The 21,407-nt window shown below is 47.0% G+C and overlaps 1 protein-coding gene across 1 annotated transcript in view; it reads left to right on the top strand.

Moving 5' to 3' along the window:
- Window positions 1-20,578, top strand: part of hnrnpll (heterogeneous nuclear ribonucleoprotein L like) — a 34,354-nt gene extending 13,776 nt beyond the window's left edge. The window contains exons 2-13 of the mRNA XM_077023472.1: window positions 6,219-6,337; window positions 8,455-8,692; window positions 10,092-10,177; window positions 11,255-11,351; window positions 11,491-11,563; window positions 15,068-15,139; window positions 15,622-15,836; window positions 16,068-16,189; window positions 17,036-17,237; window positions 17,782-17,839; window positions 18,211-18,309; window positions 19,456-20,578. Coding sequence (XP_076879587.1) covers window positions 6,219-6,337; window positions 8,455-8,692; window positions 10,092-10,177; window positions 11,255-11,351; window positions 11,491-11,563; window positions 15,068-15,139; window positions 15,622-15,836; window positions 16,068-16,189; window positions 17,036-17,237; window positions 17,782-17,839; window positions 18,211-18,309; window positions 19,456-19,511 — 1,437 coding nt within the window. The 3' untranslated portion in view covers window positions 19,512-20,578. The remainder of the gene's footprint in view (window positions 1-6,218; window positions 6,338-8,454; window positions 8,693-10,091; window positions 10,178-11,254; window positions 11,352-11,490; window positions 11,564-15,067; window positions 15,140-15,621; window positions 15,837-16,067; window positions 16,190-17,035; window positions 17,238-17,781; window positions 17,840-18,210; window positions 18,310-19,455) is intronic.
- The last annotated feature ends 829 nt before the right edge of the window (window positions 20,579-21,407 follow it).

Raw genomic sequence — 21,407 nt, 5'->3', positions numbered from 1 at the left:
GTTACCATAGTGACAGCGGGAGAGCCGGGGCACTTGGCGAACCCCCCCCCACACACACACACACCCATCCGTGAGCGAGCGGCGTCGCCCAGGGCTGCGGTGCTCAAGCTGGGTTGCCACCGCCTCCTCTGCGTCTGACTCAACCCCGAGCGCTGGTGGGAAATCCACTGTCTCCTGCAGCTCCATCTTCACCCGTCTTTCTCCTCTTTCATAACAAGAACTCGTGTAAGAACCCCCCCCCCCCCCCCAGAAACGGAACGGTCATCTGTCTTTCTAGTCATGAGGGAGGTTGGGCTCATGCCCTGTTGACTTCAGGGTGACCTTGTACAGCACGTTGCATGTTTGACTTTGCGCTATTAGTTCTTGATTCATCCTGTTCTGACCTGGAGCTGTCCTGCCTACCCAGTTACTGGGGTCCTGCACACTGGTGTTCTCCCAGGCCGTCCTGGAGCCTTTGAGGAACACGTACGTGCAGAACTGTGCTAGCTATGTGTTTGTCTTTTGGTGGGTGTTTTGAAGTCATCATCCTCACTAACGAGCTCCAAGATATAAAAGGCAGGCTAAGTCATAAATATCTAATTCAAGGTCCACGGTGCGGTGTCTGGTATGTCTGCAGAGTTGTGACGTGTGTAGACAGCGTACTCCTCCTTCGCTTCCCACAGCTTTGCACCGTGAGCTGCAGGTGCCGGAAACAAGGTCGACTCGTGCTCTTCTGCATCTTTGCTTCTGCAGAAGCTTTGGGTGCCAGCGACCTTGTTGTTTGGATGGCTGTGCCATTTCAGAGAAGCGGGTTGTGTGTGTTTTTTTTTTTTTTTTTCCATTTATTTTCCAACCGCAAATGTGCCATTTTGAATTAGGTTGCGCTCCTGGGAGCTGGTAGGTAATGGCGAGGTCTCGAGATATTTCAGTTTAGACTTGCTTTTTTCCAGATGAAGTCAATACAGCAGTATTCACAATTGGTCTTAAGGTTCCTCCAAGAAGCATTTTTGAGTGTTGGGGATTTGAAGAAGTCTTTTGTTAGATGGTACATCGCAAGCATAAAGCCCTTCCTTCAACTCCCATAGCCTTCTGGGCCCTTGATCTCGCTTCTCCTTCAAAGCATCTCCATGAATTCACCTTCTGTTTGGATGTTTGGGTCCTGAGGCAGCAGCATCCTAATTTTGCCCAGAACAACAGGCTGCTATGCATCGTGAGTCAGAACTTTTGAAGGCCCTAAATTGACTGTGCGTCTATTTTAGTTCAAAAGCTGCAATAAACAGACCTTTTCCTTACTAGATGTGATATCTGTTGTCAAAACCTCATTTACCTTCTTCTCCCTTTTTTCCGCTTCTGCCACCTTTTCTCAGCTGAGCACCTTCATGGTTCGAGTTCGCTCCCGGAGAGTTAAGATGGTGGGCCTAACTGTAGAAAACATGTGTTTATAACGTCACGATGGTCTATACCAAACCACAGTGCTCACTTCTGCTTACACCCTCCCTGCCCCCCCTCCCCCAGTGTGTCAGACTCGTGCAACACAGTTGTCCAACAGAGAGTGGATAACACAGAGGAAGTGAAGCAATCAGCCATATAAATCCTAACCCACGTGGTCGGTCCACTTCTCTTTGCCACAGATAGTAATTTCAGGTCAAGTTAAAGAAAAAGCGGCCCAATTATTTTCTCACACGAGCCGAATCCCACTTGAAATCTTTGCTTCAGGGCTTTGCTTTTGTATGTCTTTGCAGAGACGGTAGGGTTGATTGCGTGATGACTGGGGTGAAGACTTTTGTGAAAGACGTCATCGGGAGGGGGAGGGCCGACATGCCTTTCCGGCCTTGCCTCACTCACACTGTGGTCTGTTGAGAAGGGGATGGAGGTTGTTTTTCACATGGCCTTCCTATTATGTTCTATTTTTTCTATCACTTGCATGTAATGCATGCTTTTATTATTTTTTAAAGTTGGTTTATAGTAACCTATGTCTTTGCATAGACTTTATGTTAACTTACTTTTTTTTTACCATATAGATAAGTCTAATATACAAGATTAAATTTATTTGGATATTTTTTCAAAGAAATTATTTATATATATATATTATATAATATAAAATACCCAAATTCCAAATACATTTAATTTCTGATATATATATATATATATATATATATATATATATATATATATATATATATATCCCTTCCTGAGTAGCCTGCACACATTTGTAACAAATTCAGCTTAGCTCACTGACATACAGTTTTCCAAACATTTTACAAACAAGCATACCATGACTTATGCAAGACTAACGTGACATTATACAGTAGCATAGAACGGAAGTTCAGGTTCTTTTGGTTTTCTGGACCACACCACCACTGTGGACAGAGTCACGTAGCCTGTGTAGTGCTGGCCACGCTGGCCACTGGGGTAACGTGACCGTCCCATCTTCAGGTCTGTCTCCGCTGGCTCTTCAAGAGGGGGTGGATGATGCCTGCAAAACCTAGAGCAAGCTGGAGATGCCACCGCTCACCGGCACATGAGCGAACCTGAGCGCACGTGTGTAGAGTCACGTTAGCCGATGAATATTGTGAAAAGCCACGTTGCAACATGACCCATTGGTTGTTCTGTGCAGCTTGCTGTGTCGGTGTTCTTGCTACCTTGCATCAGACCATGCACAATCGCCTTGTGAAGGCAACACGTGCACTGAAATGCACGGCTGCAGTTTAGTGAAATAGATTATTGCCGTATTTGTTTTCTTGTTCTTCTGCTAAATTTTGAAAAAAAAAAAATTCAAAGGAAGTCAATCTTCAGAACAAACTTGTACAGTGGGTTCGAGGTATTTTAGTTGTGTTCATTTAGCCAGGTTAAGGTAAACATGACCAGTACAGTATTTTACTATAGTACGTCCTTGATGTTAGGGGGAAAGAACAGCGGCTGACTGAATTGCACTTCTGTGTTCTTCAACAAGGTGATGGTGGAGATCAGGTCTGGTCAAACTTCACAACTCAGTTCAGTTGTGTTAGTGCTGAACTGTGCTGACATTGACTGTAACTAATATTGTAGTGTATCTCACTGGTCTTACAGTGACTGCATCTCTGATGAGTGCACACACACTTAGGCTAAACCTCCTCCCATGACTGTAGTCAGTGGGCAAATTTAACATCCTATTTTTGCACTGCTTGCTGAGATCATGCATGCTTCAAACCACATTGAGTAGTCTCAAATGTACTTATTGGTGTGTTCTGCACATGCAACAGTATGCAATGAAAAAAATGTCTATAGAAACTTAAACTGCATAGCTAAACCTTTTACAAGAAACATCTTAAATGTGGAAGTTTGTTCATACACATATTCATAAACCATTTATTTGCAATTATTTTGCAACTTGTGGATTGGGTGAAGTCTGTGATGATTTAAACCATCAGTTTGCACAAGGCTACTTGGGTAAGCATAGGCTTCCTTTACTTGTTAGCTATGTTAGCGCAGCTCCAAGACACTAAAGAAGTAAAATTGGGCAACAAAATATGAATTGGCTGATTGACAGTATTTAAGATGAGGGGAAAAATTGTGCATTTTAGATTTTTGCTAATTATTTCTTTAAAAACCAGTGCAGTACTTGGCTGTTCCTTTCATTTAGCCTTTCAAGCGCTAACACTTACAGGCTTATTTATCTCTGTTTGTCCACCCTAGACACAACAATACTACCCCCCTCCCCCCATTCCCGAAATGCATCTCCTCCCTCTATTTTTAGGGGGGGTAATACCTTCCTCTGACATTGTACCTTATCAGGTGAGCTGGTTGCACAGGATTATTCAGTGGATTAATGGGAGGAAGCGTGGGGAGAAGCTGCCCGCACTGACACCATTCCTTCAGAGCTCTGTCCCCTCTGCCTCCGCGAAAAAAATAAAGAGAGAAGAACACGGAGGCAGATTAATAGAAGTGTCACGGGCGAGATCGGCTCTGCGAGCGGGCGCGCTGCCTGTGTTCACTTTCTGGGGGAGCGTGTTGAACACGGTGACGCTCTGCGAGATTCGAGGGGTGCCGGAGACTTGCCTACAGCCAGCTACAGCACGCCCACAGGAACGGAGTCACGCTTCCGTTCTCGATCGAACGAGTACATGAAGACTGCGAATGTGTGCATGCTAGCCCATGCTAATGTTCTGTAGGTTTGGCGTATTCCGTGGGATCAGTTGTGCTTCTTGCTGATTTTTGAATACTCTGGTTAAAGTAGGGCCCAGATGAAGGTGTGTGGAGAGAAGGCAGAAAGAGGCTGTAGGAAAATGACAAGAAGAAGTGATCTCAGAAAACTGAAGAGCGCTCTGATTTTCTTGAGTGGGTGTGTTGAAACAGCTTATGGAGTCTCTGGTGAGAAGGGAGGAAGAAGGAGGTGAGGACACTCGGATTGAATGGCAGACAGAACCAACATTAATTAGGTGGAACAGTCTAGAGGTGGAACAGTCTCCCCAAGAGCTCAGGACAGGCTGGTGAATCCTTCCAGACGTTCGGCTCTCTGAATGTAGAGGAGCTTTGCAGGCATTTACCCGTCTCAAGCTCCATATGATCTCAAAAGCTACAAAGTAGCTCTAGATGTTAACTTCACACCAGACCTTTTGAAAGCTTTCCCAAACATTGGGGTAGACCAACAGAAGGTTAGAAGTCCTTTATTCAACATTATTATAATACTGTGCTGAACCTCCTGTAATGTGGATTGGCACACCAAAGGCCATTCAGGCCTTCATAGAAAATCTCCAACCCTGAAGCCATCGTGAGATTTTGACATTACGTGTCCTTCAGTAATTGATGAATAATTACTCAGCCAAGTCATCCACTGACCCCTATACAGTCTTCACATTTATAGCTCCAAGATCATTAAAGTATAAAGATTGTTACGATTGGATAATTCCTAAGACCATTAAAAAATGAAGATGGTTACGATTGGATCTTGCCATTACCACTGTAACTAAGGGCATCCATCACTCCAGTCAATTTAATATAGAAACCTCTGGGACCGACAACCTCCTGCCAGATAAATAGGATGATATTTGAAGGATCGTTATACTTTGTACGTAGAGAGTATTCAGACTAAAACTCCTGAAAGCAATAAACAGTTGGATATTTCTATAGTTTGCCTGTAAGAAAAACTTCTTTATTCCAGACAGCTCTGAGGTGTACAGTTGGTAGGCCTCTTGTTGCAGATTGGGTTTGCTGTTCTCAAAGCCTTTATCTGTGGTCGGTTTATGGTGGTTGGTGAAGATTTAATACTTGCAGTATGTTCTCCGTTTTGTTGTTCCGTGTTGTTAAAATGACATGCGATGTGAAGCAATCTCTCTTTTTCATGGTTACCACAACCAAAATTGAATCAGAAAGCCCAGAATTGTAAATGTGAATTTGTAAAAGAAGTAGTTAGCTCACACTGTAAATGCAGGGAAAATGATTGGGCACATGCTGGCTTGGGTAACGGGGGTGTGCACACGGGCGTCTGGACGCAGGGCAGCACTGAAGACTGGCTGGTCTAAAGCACATTACTGCAGAGGATGGAGAGTTCGTGGTGCTGTGGTCATTCGGCGTTTCACATTCAAGGAAACTTAATTGGCTGCCTCTGACCTCTGACCTCTGACCACCGTTGCCTCTCAACAATCTGGTTTCCCAAAGGCTGCAGGAGAGGACGGCAGAGTAGGCCAAAAGAGGCTCTTTAGGGGCTCAATAATTGGCATGATTATATACTGAAATATATGCAGGAAAACTGAGTTCAATAAAAGTAATAAGCTCACAAAATGTGTTTCCTTTAATGAATATTATACCTGATTAGATTTTTTTTCCCAATCATTTGTTACTCTCAACAGGTAATGCCCTATAGGAGTTCATAACACTTCATATTCACCTAATATTCAGATTAGTTTTCTTAGCGACCAACTTCAAATGTAAGATGGTGATCAAAGTGCAGCGAAAGGGAGATGTTGTTGTTGTTGTTGTTGTTGTTGTTTCTGCTATGAGTAGCCTGCATTCTCTTGGCTTCTGTACTTTTTAGTCAATACTGAAGTTTTTATTTTTTATATATCCCTGTTACTTGTCATGCATTGCACTATGATGCTCTCAAGCGCATTATAATGCATTATAAAGCATGAGTCTGCATCAGAGATGCTCTATAGCGCATTATAATGAGAGTTTGGGTTGCCTTTGCGCCCAACCTGAAGTGGCTACTCCTGCTTTTCCTCATCTTCCTCTCCCAGTCAAAGTCCTCTTTCTGCTTCCAGGACAATGGCGACGAGACCCACAGGATCGCCCCCTCGCCCGTCGTCCACGTCCGGGGACTCTGCGAGTCGGTGGTGGAGGCAGATTTGGTGGAGGCCTTGGAGAAGTTTGGAAACATCTGGTACAAGCTGAATTTTTGTTACTAAATCTGCAGTCTGAAGCTCAATGTTGCACTGATTTGTTGTTGTGTGCTCTATGCTTTAAAGGCAAAAGGCAGAGATGAAACTAAATCAAAGGTTATTGTTATGATGGGTTAATGACACAGTAAATCTTCCTTGTATTCATACACTGAGGAGGTGGTATGAATGTAAGGTTTATTAACCTTCAAGATAAACCCAGCTCTTAAATGAATAATTGAGAGACCACTCCTAATCAAAGCTATCGCTTGTCCTTTGAAGCTTGTGTCTCTTGGATGTCACGAATACCAATTAACTCTTAATAAGGCTGTGATAAATGTGGTGGGTATATCTTCATATGAAGCTGGTTCAATCTTCCACAACGTCTCATGGGAGTTTTCATTCCAAATTCAATGAATTAAAGTGGAGCACAAGAGTATAAGGTAATGTAAGTGTATCAGTCATGTCTCCTTATCATGTTCTCTTGGAAAGTATAAGTCTGTTGAGATCCAGTGAGAACTGTAGTGCGCAGACGGTGTGTGTGAAAATATCGCTGTCGTAAGCTCCACTAGCCAGCCATCAATAGTTTCTCTCCTAAATGATGCCAAAAATCCACCGGTACCACAGAATATCAGTGTTTGTAGTGTTTTTGCTTGACTTGTTGAGTAATTGCTTTCATGAACTTCTAGGTGAGTCTAGCTGTGTCAACATTTTTAAAACTTGGCTGTATTGGATTTAGACAATATGACAACGCTGGTGAGAATGATCTCGCTAGAAGGGAAGTGTTCTGTTTAGGTATTTAGTTAGTTGTCAGACTCTGGTTTCCTGAGCATAAAACGTTTTTTGAAGCCCCAGCTTCTCAGCTAAGCTATGTGTTAAGCTGACTTTAATAGTCCATAGAATTAATAGTCCATTATTTTGCTATCACAGGTAGTAGTAGCTCAAACATTTCAGTGTAGTTGTTGAAATGTTTAGTGGAATTCATGACCCTTTTTGAAGAAGGGACCTTTTTTTTTCGCTGACTTAAAAAAGAACCAAATACCTGTAGTGTCTTCCTTACATAAAATGTCAATTTGCAACCTAAGTAGAGGTGTTTCGATCATTTTGGAGACCCGGGGATATATCGGGTGCATATGAGGCTGGTCTGTGTACAGTGTAACAAAGCGCTCCACCCTCCTGTGCCTGTGCCATCAGATATGCTGCCTAAGGTCAGCCTGAGGCCCGGGAGGTGTCGAATAGCTCGGGATTAGACCCAGGGCTCCTTTCCGGTACGCTCGAGCAGAAATAGAGCAGCGCACCGGGGTATTTTTAGGCCAGCGGCAACATTGACGAAGGACTTCTCCGGGAACGTCTTACGGTGGAGGTGGGGCCTTGGGAGTGCTCTGCCATTGTATTTAAACTGCAGACGCAGGCAGTCGAGTCACCGGGGGAGGAAGATCAAAGACGGCTGTAATGAGCTGCGGTGCCCGGGGCAGCGGGTGGGATCATCTCGTGCCAGGGTGGCATCGGGCAGCCCGCATAGAGGATTCTTCAGAGGGGAGAATGTCATGGTGGTTGAACGCGAGCGTGAGCTCAGTGTGATGGTGGTTGCAGGCTCTGGCAGTGTGTTGGAGTGCATCGGGGTGCACTGGAGTGCGATGGGGTGTGTTGGGGCGCATTGCTCATTAGCCATCAGTGTCCTGTGCTGTGAGTTCTCCAGAATTTGTGTTATTTGGTTGCATAGTTGCTGGCAGTGTTTGCGCCGTTTTGTAACGTGGCGAAATATGAAATGTGTGAGAATATTTAAAGCGTGAAAATGAAAACTGATGGCTTCAAACTGTACATTTCAGAATCATGAATGTAATTGTTCAAGTGTTAAAGGTTTATAACAAAGAACAGCAACACGTTTTAAACAGTGATGCAGAGCAAGAGAATTTTCACTTTCATTGTTGTTGCCTCGCATGCCTTTCATGTCCTGACGAGCACTGTTATATAAGCAGTTAGAGATGTAGGCTGTACCCGCGTTGATGTGTATACACAGATCCATGCTAGCTGCAGCCTTCACCATTAGCCCAGAGACTATACAGTAGTGTCGTGCCACGCCCCCCGTCCTAAGCCACACCCCCCGTGTCCCTCCACCCAGCTACGTGATGATGATGCCATTTAAGAGGCAAGCGCTGGTGGAGTTCGAGGAGGTGGAGAGCGCCGACCGCTGCGTGGCGTGTGGTTCCAGCGAGGCCGTCTACATCGCCGGGCAGCAGGCCTACTTCAACTACTCCACCAGCAAACGCATCACCCGGCCGACCAACGCCGACGACCCCAACAGCGGGAACAAAGTGTTGCTGCTCTCCATACAGAACCCACTCTACCCCATCACTACGGTAACTACTGCACTCCACTGTGGTCCATCAGTACAGTAACCGTGAAAGTCACTAGAGCCAGTTACCGTGGTGATCAGAACCATTGTTATAGTAACCTGTGTTCACTGTGGTGACAAAAATCCACTACACACTGCTAATTTGGTCATGTGAAATTACACCCCAAGACTGTAGTAACTACAACGTGCTCTATTGTGTCACTAGGAGTAACCCCCTCTGACACACCCCCTCCCATTGTACCCAGAATGCAGTACTGCAAACATTTACTATATTATTTATCCATTACTTTCTACTCACCCAAATCCCTACAGCATGAAACCTCATCGACCAATGTATGTTTTTCTGTTACTATAGTAACTGGCTTTCCCACTGCCATAACAATTGCATGCATTGCTTTATCACCACGGTAACTGCCAAATCATTAGCAACCAGCTTTGAAATAGACTTACATTCCCGTATTGCAACAGGTCCAGCCCTGATATAAAATGAAAGGGGTGAGGTGAAAAAGGAAAGGGTGTGTCTGTGTGTGTGTGTGTGTGTGTGTGTGTGTGTGTGTGTGTGTGTGTGTGTGTGTGTGTGTGTCTGTGTATGTGTGTGTGTGTGTGTGTGTGTGTGTGTGTGTGCGTGTGTGTGTATAGATAGATAGATAGATGGATAGATACACACACAATGCAAGCATATATATATATATATATATATATATATATATATATATATATATATATATATTAAAATGAATGAAGAATATATATATATAGTGCGTGTGTGCGTATGTGTGTGTGTGTGTGTGTGTGTGTGTGTGTGTGTGTGTGTGTGTGTGTGTGTGTGTGTGTGTGTGTGTGTGTGTGTGTGTGTGTGTGTGTGTGTGAGAACATCAATGACTGTGTATCACTGCTCTCACTAATGGCCAGTCAGCTGAAACCTCATTGATCACCATTATGAGAGTCCTCGTTCCTCTGTTCTCAACAACCCCCAGCAGAATCCTCCTCCCAGCTGAGCCCTGCGCTATAGATCAGTGTCGTGAACAGACCCAGTCAGGACTCCACTCTAGTTAATGGGGCCCGAAAGACTCGGCCTGCCCGCGGTGCTACTGCGTTAAGCTACACGGCCCTCTCTGAAATCTGCAAGGCACGGTTAACATCCCATAGGTCCCAGTTTCGAGCGGCACCTAGCGTGATTAACAAGTTAATGAGCTACGTTGCCACGACGTGCTTCCCAGAATCTGCCAAAAACGTGTTGAAAGCATGTAGATAGCGTGTGTATTTCTACACGTTTGCATGCATGGTGGGGTGTGTTGTTGTGTGATTAGAAGAAGCTGTCTTCACGCAGGCATGTAAATGACGTGCATGTTTGATGCTTTGCTCACGTGCGCTGATCCTTCTCCCTCTGTTTGATGTTGCAGGATGTTTTATACACAGTGTGCAACCCGATTGGTAACGTGCTACGTATCGTCATCTTCAAACGTAACGGAATCCAGGCTATGGTAGAATATCCTTACTGGAACTCAGACTGCTGAGACTTCAAGGAGATCAGCACCACACAGCTGGGCGTGTCTGTGTGTGTGTGTGTGTGTGTGTGTGTGTGTGTGTGTGTGTGTGTTTTACTGTGACTGCCGCTCATGAGGGTTAAATGGGTGTCTCTCGCTGTCGTGCCAGGGATCTCTTTAGTCTGGTCGGAGCACGTTTCCACCTACAAGCTGGTGTGACTGCTGCTCACAGCCTTTGCCATGATGTGTGTCCATGTGGTTAACAGTATGCATCATACATACCACCCCTATGTCATATTGTCACACACACACACACACACATGATGTTAAATGCATCATCTAGTGGGCATTTCTAACTTTTTGCTTATACATGCAAGTGCCCCATCATCCCCATGACCCACATGGATGACTCCATCCTTCCCTTCCTCTGTAGCTAGGTCATCACAAAGACAAACCTCCTCCACAGAGAGATCACGTGGAGGCGAACTGCAAAGCCTCGTCAGCAAGCAGCATCTCCGTCTCCGTCACCCATGCACCACCCAAAAGTTTCCTCATGGAAACGCTTGTCCCGGTCCTGGACCGGCTGGCGAAATGAAAGTGAACAAATGGTGAAAGTTGCACTTGAAGCTCAGTGTTTTGGGGATATGTAGCTAGGAACGTACAGGGCCCTCGAGCTGTAGTTGCATTAATTACTTTGAAGGCTGTGTTCCCAGTGTGGGGCGTTGTGTACCTGTGTGGCAGGCCGATGGACTCCTCGGTGGGGGGTGGGGGGTGGATGGGTTCGATACTGGCCCATATGCTCCTGTGAATGCTGGCTTGTGCATTTGGGCTCACACGAGACGCAGGCCACTGCCCTTGGCTTTGACCTTGTCTGGTCGCCATGCAGCTTTCAGTGTCAATTGCTGTGGCGAGTGTCTCTATGGCAACGTGCTCTGCCATTTCTTGCTTCTCAGAGCTTTGTGGTGGGTTTTTTTTTTTTGTGTGTGGTTTTTTTTTTTTTTTTTGCTCTGAAACCTCCAAATGAGTGGGCGACAGTTGCCCCACTGTTCGCCGTGATTATCCTTGACTCCGCCTCCCACGTTCGAATCTGTCCAGAATGCCCAGAAAGCCAAAGCAGCGCTGAACGGAGCCGACATATACGCCGGCTGCTGCACGCTGAAAATCGAGTACGCTCGGGTAAATCTGCAGCGCTCACTCACGCTCGCACACGCACACACACTTCCACACACACTTCCACACACACACACACACGTACGCACGGAGGCTAACACACATGCAGCGGCGCTGTGCTCTCTCTCTCCCTCCCCCATTCTAGCCCTCACGCCTCAACGTCATCAGAAACGATAACGACAGTTGGGACTACACCAAACCCTTTTTGGTCAGGCGAGGTAAGGGCCCCTGAAAGTGTCCACATGCTTGTGTGTGTGTGTGTGTGTGTGTGTGTGTGTGTGTGTGTGTGAATGCAAAACTGTAATAGGTCACTGACACCAAAAGCTTGATTTCTGCCCTTTACACTCTGCCGTGTGCTTGTATATGTCCATCTGTTTTGCTGCCCCCACACCCACACCCACCCCCACCCCCAGGCAGGCACAGGTGTTAAGACGCTATGCAGGATTTGTAGCTTTCGTTGCCTCTACAGCGTTATACACTGGTGGTGGGGCACAGAATTTTGTACATTCACATTTGATCCTGTCCTGATGTCAGATGGCTGTGTCAGAAAACCTGGGAGTGAAAGGATGAAGGGTGTTGGCGTTGCTGAAATATCCGTCGACTTCTTAACAATTAATCCCAAATCTGTCCTGGAGGCAGTCCAGACGTGGGGCTTTGAAGACGCAGCGCAGGCGAACGACCTTGTAGGAAGAAAAAAAATGTCCTGCAGTCTCGTTAATCTGAGAAAGATGTCGGGTGGGGTGGGGTGTGAGCGGGGTGAAGGCGGGGGGGGGGGGGGGGGGGGGGTGCGGTGTCGGGGAAAGCGGGAATACGTCGCGGAGGCACAAAAGCGTGTGATTAACCGGCTTATGGATTGGCCGGATCACAACGCTGCCCCATCCCCCCACCCACACCCCCTGCGCAAATAGAGGGTAAACCGACTGTTATCACCAGAGAGCTAGCTCTGCTTAGCAATCGATCGGCGTCTTCTATACGGGATTTGAAGGTCTGTTTGACTTTGGCCATGGTGCAGCACTCTTGCTCCCTCTCTCACCCCCCTCGCTCCGCTCTCTCGCTCTCCCGCGCTCTGTGCTGCTGTCACTACATGCTGTCGATCTCCGTTGTTCTAGCACGGAGGTGAAGGACTGTGTGTTCAGTGGGAGACACTGCCCTGGAATTTGAATTCTAATTGAATGGTAACCCACGGAAATAAATCAAGGCATAGAAAATAGTTTCTCTATCCGCCTCCTCTCCCCATGGTCTTCATTTTCTCTGCTTCTGTGGTTTTCTCTCTCTCCCTTTCTCTCTCTCTCTCTCTCTCTCTCTCTCTCTCTCTCTCTCTCTCTCTCTCTCTCTCTCTCTCTCTCCTTCTCACTCTCTGCTGTGTTTCAGTCAGCACTTTGTAATATTAGAAATGTCATAAAGGCGAACCTCCACACAGGACTAAACATAATGGCTCCACTCTGGACAAAATATCTAAGCACCAGCAGAATTAAAAGGAACGCACGTTTCAGAACTCGGGACAGCTCCTCTTGTTGACACAGCCTTACGAAGACACGGCCCTCCTGGGTAACAGAAACTGCATTCTCTCCCTCTTATCCTCATTCGGTTCAGTCCACGGCCCTTCTTGGGGCCTGAACCAACATAACATGGCAGTAGGACTGATTTCTTTGTGCTGTTGGATGGATGCGCCAATGCTACAGTTGTTAAAGAGCTCTTTGGATGGATACCTGTCAGACTGAAGTCTTTTCTGAGAACCTAAATCGCGACAAAGGTGAGCAGGACCCAGTAAACCCCGGTTGACTCTACTGTATGAAAGAGAATGCGGTCAACCGTGTGACCGAGTCCCAAAAAAAGCCCTGAAACAATGATCTCTACAGCAGTTCTGTTTGAAGAGGAGACAGGTAGAGGAGGAGTTCAACATTAACAATGATGGTCACCTTGAGCACACACACACACACACACACACACACACAACCTTCCCAGGATCGCTGCTGAAAAACGGGGCCCAGTAGTGCCCACAGGTTCCTGCTGCTAACTGCTCATTTTGTAGCCATTAGTGTTGCGCCACATGACGTCTCCCTACGGGCTTCCACATCGCAACAGAAAGTGAAGGAGTGAAGGTGGGAGTAATGGAGAAGGGGAGAGATGGAGAGAGGGAGAGAGGGAGAGGCCTATTTAGCTTTTTCCTTCTTCTGTTCCTTTCTTCCACATGCAGTCTGGAGCAGGACTTGGTTCCTACACTTATTCTGGCTTTGTTTACACTGGCTCAGGAGCCATACCCACTGCACCCCACCCCACCCCACCCCATCTTCTTGTATCCAGTTTTCCTCACTTTTATACTTAAAAGCGAGAGTAAAGAGTGTTGTTGTCATTTAGATGCTTCTCTGTTCTTGGTAGAATCTTACTGAGGTCTCTGGCAGACGGCTGGACACACCTGCCATCGAGTGGCAGCGTTTCTCATCTCATGGGCTGAGGCCAGCTGGGGTTTTTCATCTGGCTGTGAATTTGCCAACTGCCAACTGCCCTGAACTTGTGCACAGCTGGTTAGGAGCTTTACTTCCTCCTAGGGGCGCTAGCTGTGGTCTCTTTCTGGTGTGTCTTTGTCAATAACTTCCAATATTTTCAAATCTGAAGGCTTATTCACAGTTCTGTAGAGGATAGTGAGGGTTCCTATGCCTGTGAAATTATTACATAACACACAAATACAATAAAATCGAAATGCAGATAAACATAAAGTAAAGCAAGTGATGTTTTGCGTGTTATCCAAAAACGTACCTTGTGAGATGGGAAGAAGAACCTAGGTTAGGGTCACAAACCTCAGGATGTGAATTCCAAAATGATCTTTTAGCATGATGATCTAAGAGGCACTGAAACACAATCAAGGCTGCTCAGTACCAGTCAGAGTGGGTCCCACCATCAACATCTCTGAGGATGTGTGCGGTCTCTTAGAAAAAAAGAACAGCAAAGAGTGCTTGACAAATATACCATGACCTCTAGGGGCAGATAGACACTTACTGATCAGATAAATGACCTACATCACTGGGGCTTGGCTGGCTGTAGGCGCGGCGCGGTGCATTAGACAACATGCAAAGGCAGATGTTTTTCTGATTTAAGCCTGGGCTTTGGACCTGGGAAGTGTGTGGCTGACTGGGCAGGAAGTTGTAGGATCCACTCTTCCACAGCCAATCCCAGGGTCCCCTCACTTTTCAAGCCCCTCCCCCAAACTGGGTTGAGTTTCTCTGTTTTTAGTGAACTGCATCCATGACATTTAAAGGGCTTCTGTGACGCCTCCTTTCCGTTTCTTTCTATCGCTTTGACACACAGGCATTCTGTCTCTGCCTCTGTTTATTCTGTTTATGTACGAAGCAGTTTTGAACTATTAGAAACAGAACGATTAGAATTGTTGCTATGCAGACGCATTTCTATTCAGCAGTTAGCTGACCACCCACTGACATTTCACTTATCACATTTGATCTCTCTCTCTCTCTCTCTTTCACTCACTCACTCCACCCTCCATCTGTCTCACTGCCCCTCCCTCTCCCTCCTTCTCTTTTATCTCGGTTACTCGCTTCCACTCTCTCTGTCTCTGAGATTATGTGCATACATATTGCATGTTTTAGGTGTGAGTGTGGAGTGTGTGCATGCCTGTGTGTGTGTGTGTGTGTGTGGGTGTGTTTGTGCTGGTTTCACACACACCTCTTTCTCATGCGTTGTCTCTGCATGTGTGCTCTGATTTGTAGAGCGTGGCAAAGGGAGGCAGCGGCAGGCCATCCTGGGCGAGCACCCGTCCTCCTACAGTGACAACGGTTATGGTGAGCACCAACCTCCAGCGCCAGGGCCCTGCCTCACACACACATGTCCAACTGCACACACACACACACACACACACACCTCATCACCTGCCTTTTTTGGGCACCCTGTCATTCTGTCATCCTGCAGCCAATTCTCGCTTAGAGTGATTAAGCTCGCTCGCCCTCTGTGACACACAGAAAAGAGAGAGAGAGAGAGAGAGAGGAGAATGGAGTGAGGAAAGGGGAGGAGAAACTATGGATAGAAATGTGGGGTGGGGGGTGTACTGTTCTGCTAAGTACTGTGTAATTAGCAAGAGCTGTGGAGGAACCGGAGTGCATCAGACTAGAAAATAGTGTGTAATTTCTCTCTCGCGTTTCTCTCCTGTTTTTTTTTTTTATCCTTGGTTCTGAAGCATTACACCGGAATTTTAACAGCTGCCTTCTGCAAATGACAGCTCTTTGTTTTTTCTCTTGTCCCTCATCCCGTCCCCATGACTCCTCAGGTTCACACTGCCCCCTGCTGCCACTGCCCAGTAATAACAGGTTCAAGAGGAGCTCCCATGAGGTGCCCGACGTGGTGGCCTACCCCCTTCCCCAAACTTCCTCCTACATTGGCCACTCCTCCAGCTCCGTTGCCATGGTGAGCGGCCTGCATCCCACCAAGATGAACTGTACCCGCATCTTCAACCTCTTCTGTCTCTATGGCAACGTCGAGAAGGTATGTGAGATCGAAAAGTAATGGATCTACAGCGTTTCGACGCCTGATATTGGATAGCTCCTCCCCCGCATGCCCGCAGACAGGCATGTCGGAGGCATTGGCGTTCTTGGGTAGCCATGACAGCAGTCTTGGAAGGGTTTATGTAAACGGCACAGCGGGGCTCTGGGGTGTTGCGGAGCTTGGGGCTAGTTGAACATGCCTGAGGTTGATGCGTCTTCTGTCCGCTCACAGGTGAAGTTCATGAAGAGTGTGCCGGGCACGGCCCTGGTGGAGATGGGTGACGAGTACGCTGTTGACCGAGCCATCACACACCTCAACAGCATCAAGGTCTTCGGCAAGAGGCTGAACGTATGGTGAGGGATGCTGCTCTTCTACTGAAACGAAAACGCTCCCAGCTCCCAGCGATTCAGACCAGAACTGAAACCAGTAACAACTGTTTAGCAGTTCCCAGTGTGCTGCATTTCTTCAGAGGGCCCGTGTCTCACTTCTCGTTTGGTTCCCTGACTTAGAACGAAGAAGTTTTGAGTTTCATTTAGCCTTGTATAGATTTCCTCAAGAACTCCTGGGGTGGTGGTAGTGGTGGTGGTGGGGGGGGGGGGGGGGGGTGAAGCTGCGTCTCGTTTTGTTTGCTCTCCGTCCTGTTAAGAGCGCACGGGTGCAACATGCGACAGCAATCAAGGCCCCAAGCGAGTGGTGCATTAGCGCAGCCGTACATGTTACACGCTCGCGGCTACGTGGGAGAAAGCGGTTATAAGGAGGCGTCGGATTGCACCGGCTGCTTAATGGTAGCTTGGCCACGGGGCTGTGGCTCTCTTTGGCTGCTGGGATGCGCTCCTCGCTAGGGACAGTGTCTCCCTGTTTGTCTCCTCCCCTCATCGGTGTCGCTGTCCTCCAGAACGGTGGTCAAGGACTTTTCTGAACGTTCCGAATGACTGATGTATGCCTGATGCTCCAGTCACTTCAGAAGCACGAGGACCTCTTTCCCTCTTCTGTGTTTCCACTGTCCCCTTTTCTTGCCATTAGCTCAATTTGTGCGTTGTTTTTTTGTGTATGTTTTTCCGTAATTGAAATGCCATTTTTTGTTTTTCTGTGTTCACCTTTCCATCTCCTATGTTGTCCCCATCTCTCTCCTCCCACCCCTCATTCCCTCTTGCTCCCTCCCTCCCTTCCTCCCTCTCTCCCTCCCTCCCTCTCTGCAGTGTGTCCAAGCAACATGCCGTCATCCCTAGCCAGGTCTTCGAGCTGGAAGACGGCTCCAGCAGCTACAAAGACTTCGCCATGACCCGGAACAACCGCTTCACCAGCGCCGGGCAGGCCTCCAAAAACATCATCCAGCCCCCTTCATGCGTGCTGCACTTCTACAACGTCCCCCCCTGCATCTCGGAGGACGACCTGCTGATGGTCAGTTCTCTTCCCCCGCCGGGAGACAGAATAGGATGGGCGGGAGGGGGTCGGGCAAAACCAAGCCCGTTTTTGGTGGCAGAACCAGTGTCAAGGTGGCTCCGTGTCACAGCTGTGCGCCTCTGAGTCCGACCACACTCCAACGTGCTCAGCGGTCATCACGCAGGTTCTGTTTAGCGCCGATAGCATTTAGGACTGTTACAAATGGCCCTTTCAAACTAATGAACCCACTGTGCCCAGTCATGATAAATGAATCGAATTAGCGCTTGTACCTTACATGATGAGTTGAACCTGTTTTGCATGAGAGCTTTCATGATTGTCTGCATGTCTGCATATTGCAGGGAGAACCAGAGTTACTTAAACCTTCATAAAAAGTCATTCATGTGTAGAATACAAAACAAGAGAAGCCGTAGAAGGAGTTGCAGACTGCTGGGCGTTGTTGAGTTTTCTTTCTTGATGTCAGACCCCCACCTCCCCACCCCCCAGTACAGCATGCGTAACACACTACTGTTACACACTCACTACTGTTTCTGATCTCTTCCAGTTATGCAAGGAACATGATGTGCCAGGATTCATCAAGTTTAAGGTGTTTGATGCTAAACGTAAGTGCCTCTGTGTGTGTGTGTGTGTGTGTGTGTGTGTGTGTCTTTGTCTTTGTCTGCATGCATGTATATGCCTTATTCTGTGTATTTGACACCTAATTAATTATCAAGTTGTACCTATATTGACTTTATCATAAATAATATACAAATAAAAGTTTCAAATAAAAAAAAGTTGTCATTTATAAATACACCATCCACTCTAGTTTCGTTTAAAAATCTTAAATCCAATGATAATTGGATAATTTTATTATTTTTTTGCTTTCAATACAAACACTCTGCAAAAACTTAATATAGAGTTGCATGAGTCACGCTGGTGTGTGTAGTGGGTGTGACATGTTTGTGATCTTTGCTGATGACCTCGACTCTTGCAGCCAGCTCTAAAACCATCTCTGGGCTCCTGGAATTTGACAGCAAGACCCACGCGGTGGAAGTGCTGACGGTCCTTAACCATTACCAGATCAGAATACCCAGTGAGTAGCTCTCACCTTTCCAGTCTCCTGCTGTGTGCATGCGAGCGTGTGCATGCGCACGGTTGTGTTTAAATTGTTGGCACGGCCCAGGCTCCACCCCCTGCTTCCACACGTACATGCTCATTGTGACATGGCGCGTGTCTATTGGCTGGCTCACAGCTACTAATATAGGCAGGTCTTTGCCTTTTGTTTTGGCTCTGTGCAGTTAATCTCATGATGGGCAATGTAATCCGTTGCCTCAGCAGGTGTTTTCCTTCTGTGCCAGCAATAAAGGAAACAAAGGCAACGGCTGCTAGAGCCTTTGTGTGTTCGCCTTCCAGTTGTTGCATTAATCCCGGCCTGTTTGTTTGTGGGAAGCTCCTAGTTTTTATCATCACAGTATAACTTGTACAGAAAATCCCCTTGTTCAGGGATCCCAGTGGCTTTCTTGATCTAATTCAACACCTGAGACCACGAAACAGAAAAGTTTCTAATGCCATGAGCTTACTGGTTGAATGCTTTCGGATACCTCGTGTCCAAAAGAAGTCCGGAAAATATATATTTTTTTCTGATATTTTTTTTCAGTTTGTGGCTTATAGCTCTTATCTTTTAATTCTTGGTTGGGAAGAATGCTTGACATAAAAGCCAGAAAACCAAAATCGCCTCCTTAACTGGATAAGGATGAGGATGATGATAATGATTACTCTAAAATGATCTTGCTCAAGCCACTGCTTTTGCTTGTTATGCAGCCAAAGTGCTGTAGCAAATAAAGATTTGCCGTTCTGAAAATATGTCTGAAATTTGGGCAGTCATGTCTGAAATATGGGCAGTCATGGCCTGGTGGTATGGAACTGGTCTTGTGACCGGAGGGTCGTGGGTTCGATTCCCAGACCTGAGGCCATGACTGAGGTGCCCTTGAGCAAGGCACCTAACCCCAACTGCTCCCCGGGCGCCGGGCTAGGGCTGCCCACCGCTCTGGGCACGTGTGATCCACAGCCCCCTAGTAATCACTAGTGTGTGTGTGTGTGTGTTCTAACTGCACAGATGGGTTAAAAGCAGAGGACAAATTTCGATTGCGGTGTAAAAATCACAATTGACAAAATACGGCACATTTACATTTTAAATATGTGAAGGATTGCTCCTAAAGTATCATAAATTCTCCCACAGATGGCTCCAACCCCTACACCCTGAAGCTGTGCTTTTCCACCTCCTCCCACCTGTGAGATGGAGCTGGGGACACCAGGTCCGCACCACTGCGCTGTTTACACGGGACGAGGGGGGCGAAAAAGCCATGAAGAAACGGAGACCAGGCGAGCAGTAGGGGACGATACGAACTGGCATGGACCTTAGAGCAAGGACTCCCAAGCGCAGAACTCTCAAAAACCGTTTTCGGCTCTTTTTTTTCCCTTCTCTTTCTTCCTCTTCCTCTACTTCTTCATTTTTATTTTTTAGACTGTTACATGTTCTGTTTTTTCCTCGTCATCCTTTTCTGGTATAACCAGAAGCTGACTGACTTAAAAATGAGACATGATGTCAACCCAGCCAATTCCGATTGGCCAGTGGTACTGAAGCTACGTTTCCCATGGCAACTGCAGAAAGATGAAATGAACTGGACGTCTTTATGTTTGTGTTTTCGGTCTCTAGTTAATGGCATTTTTTAAATGTTTTATCCCGTACTTTACAGAATGTACACAGTCCAAAACGACAATGATTTATGATTTATTGTTATGCTAATGTTCCTGACATGAACAGTAGTTGTATGAACCGCCTGCTGAATCTGAAACTGACATGGTGTAATAAGAGATGTGTGCATAGATGTAGAGACAGAGGTAGAAATGCCTGGGAAATGAGAGATCTGTTTATACACTGTAATTTAGACACGTCTGTAATATTTATGTGTATAGATGCTGAGTGAGTCATAAGGTTGCCATGAGAATTACTCGTACACAAGGGGTCTGGTTGAGCCAGTGTATACACAGTAATGTGCTGTGTGATGATTGGTCGAAGCATTCATCTTGGACCAATCCTGTGGTTACCACCTTTGCAGAACTTGTCAAGTCATGTGCTGAAAGGTTTGGATTAGGCCCTGAGTGTGTATTGCTTTAATGAATGATGGATGACCAACAGTTAGAGGGAGGTGTGGTCGTTACATTGTTGCTCCACAGGAAGATGTTGGAGATCCGTAACGGACGCTGGAAGGATACCGACCCAGTTGGCAGGAAGCCAGCATGGCTGCCTGACGAGATCAAGCATGTACTTTGTGTGTGATGGGAGCATTCGGCCGCCTTGGGGGGGGGGGGGGGGGGGGGGGGGGGTGTTTGGGGTTTGGGGTGGAGGACAAACTGTGTGGCTTCACCACGGGAGGTGTGGCCTGGGGCGTCTTTCAGTGGGCAGCATGGGTACTTTTGACGTCTCCTGGCGTGAGGTTGGACGTCCGTGGCGCCAGGACGTGGAGGTGCGTCTGTCGGCCCCGGCGGGAACAGGGCGGAGCAGGGCGGAGGGCACCCACGGATCACGTGTGCAGTATTCTCAGTTTCCTTGTCCATATGTGTAACTGGCACTTCAACACATCTGCTGTTCACTGTGAGCATGACCAGCCATTAAAACATTTGCCAGATGTCACGTCTTTGATTTCTTACCCTTTCAAAAGACATAATTCAGGATGCTTCTCAGCTTTACCTATTAAATGTTTTGGGTTTTTTGCTAAATAATCCCAGCATACTACTCAAGTTGTCAAAAGTGAATGTAAACATTAATTCTATACTTCGTAGGCTATAAGGTATATCTGCAGTAGCCAATCATCCTGTGAACAGAATTATGGGTACGATAAGCCGTGTGTTATTTTCATCTAGCCTCTTGTAGTTTTGATGACATTCTACAGAAGAGTGAGATGCTGGTGCTCCCTGTACAGAAGACAGAAGAGCGAGTCCTTGGCCCAGGAGAGGTGCCTGTAGCAGGCCAGCAGGGTCTGGGGCCATCGCAGCAGACAGCGCAGGAAATGAACCTCTCTGCAGGTCCATCTGGTTCTGTGAAACCCAACAGTGGGAGGGAAGGGCGGGGGGGGGGGGGGGGACTCGATGTATGCCTCTCCGCTGACTCTCAGCCTTTTCTTTCTCCAT

This window comes from Brachyhypopomus gauderio, chromosome 12 (assembly GCF_052324685.1).
Source record: "Brachyhypopomus gauderio isolate BG-103 chromosome 12, BGAUD_0.2, whole genome shotgun sequence".
In the NCBI taxonomy this organism is placed as follows: Eukaryota; Metazoa; Chordata; class Actinopteri; order Gymnotiformes; family Hypopomidae; genus Brachyhypopomus; species Brachyhypopomus gauderio.
This window is presented reverse-complemented; position numbering and strand designations above follow the sequence as displayed.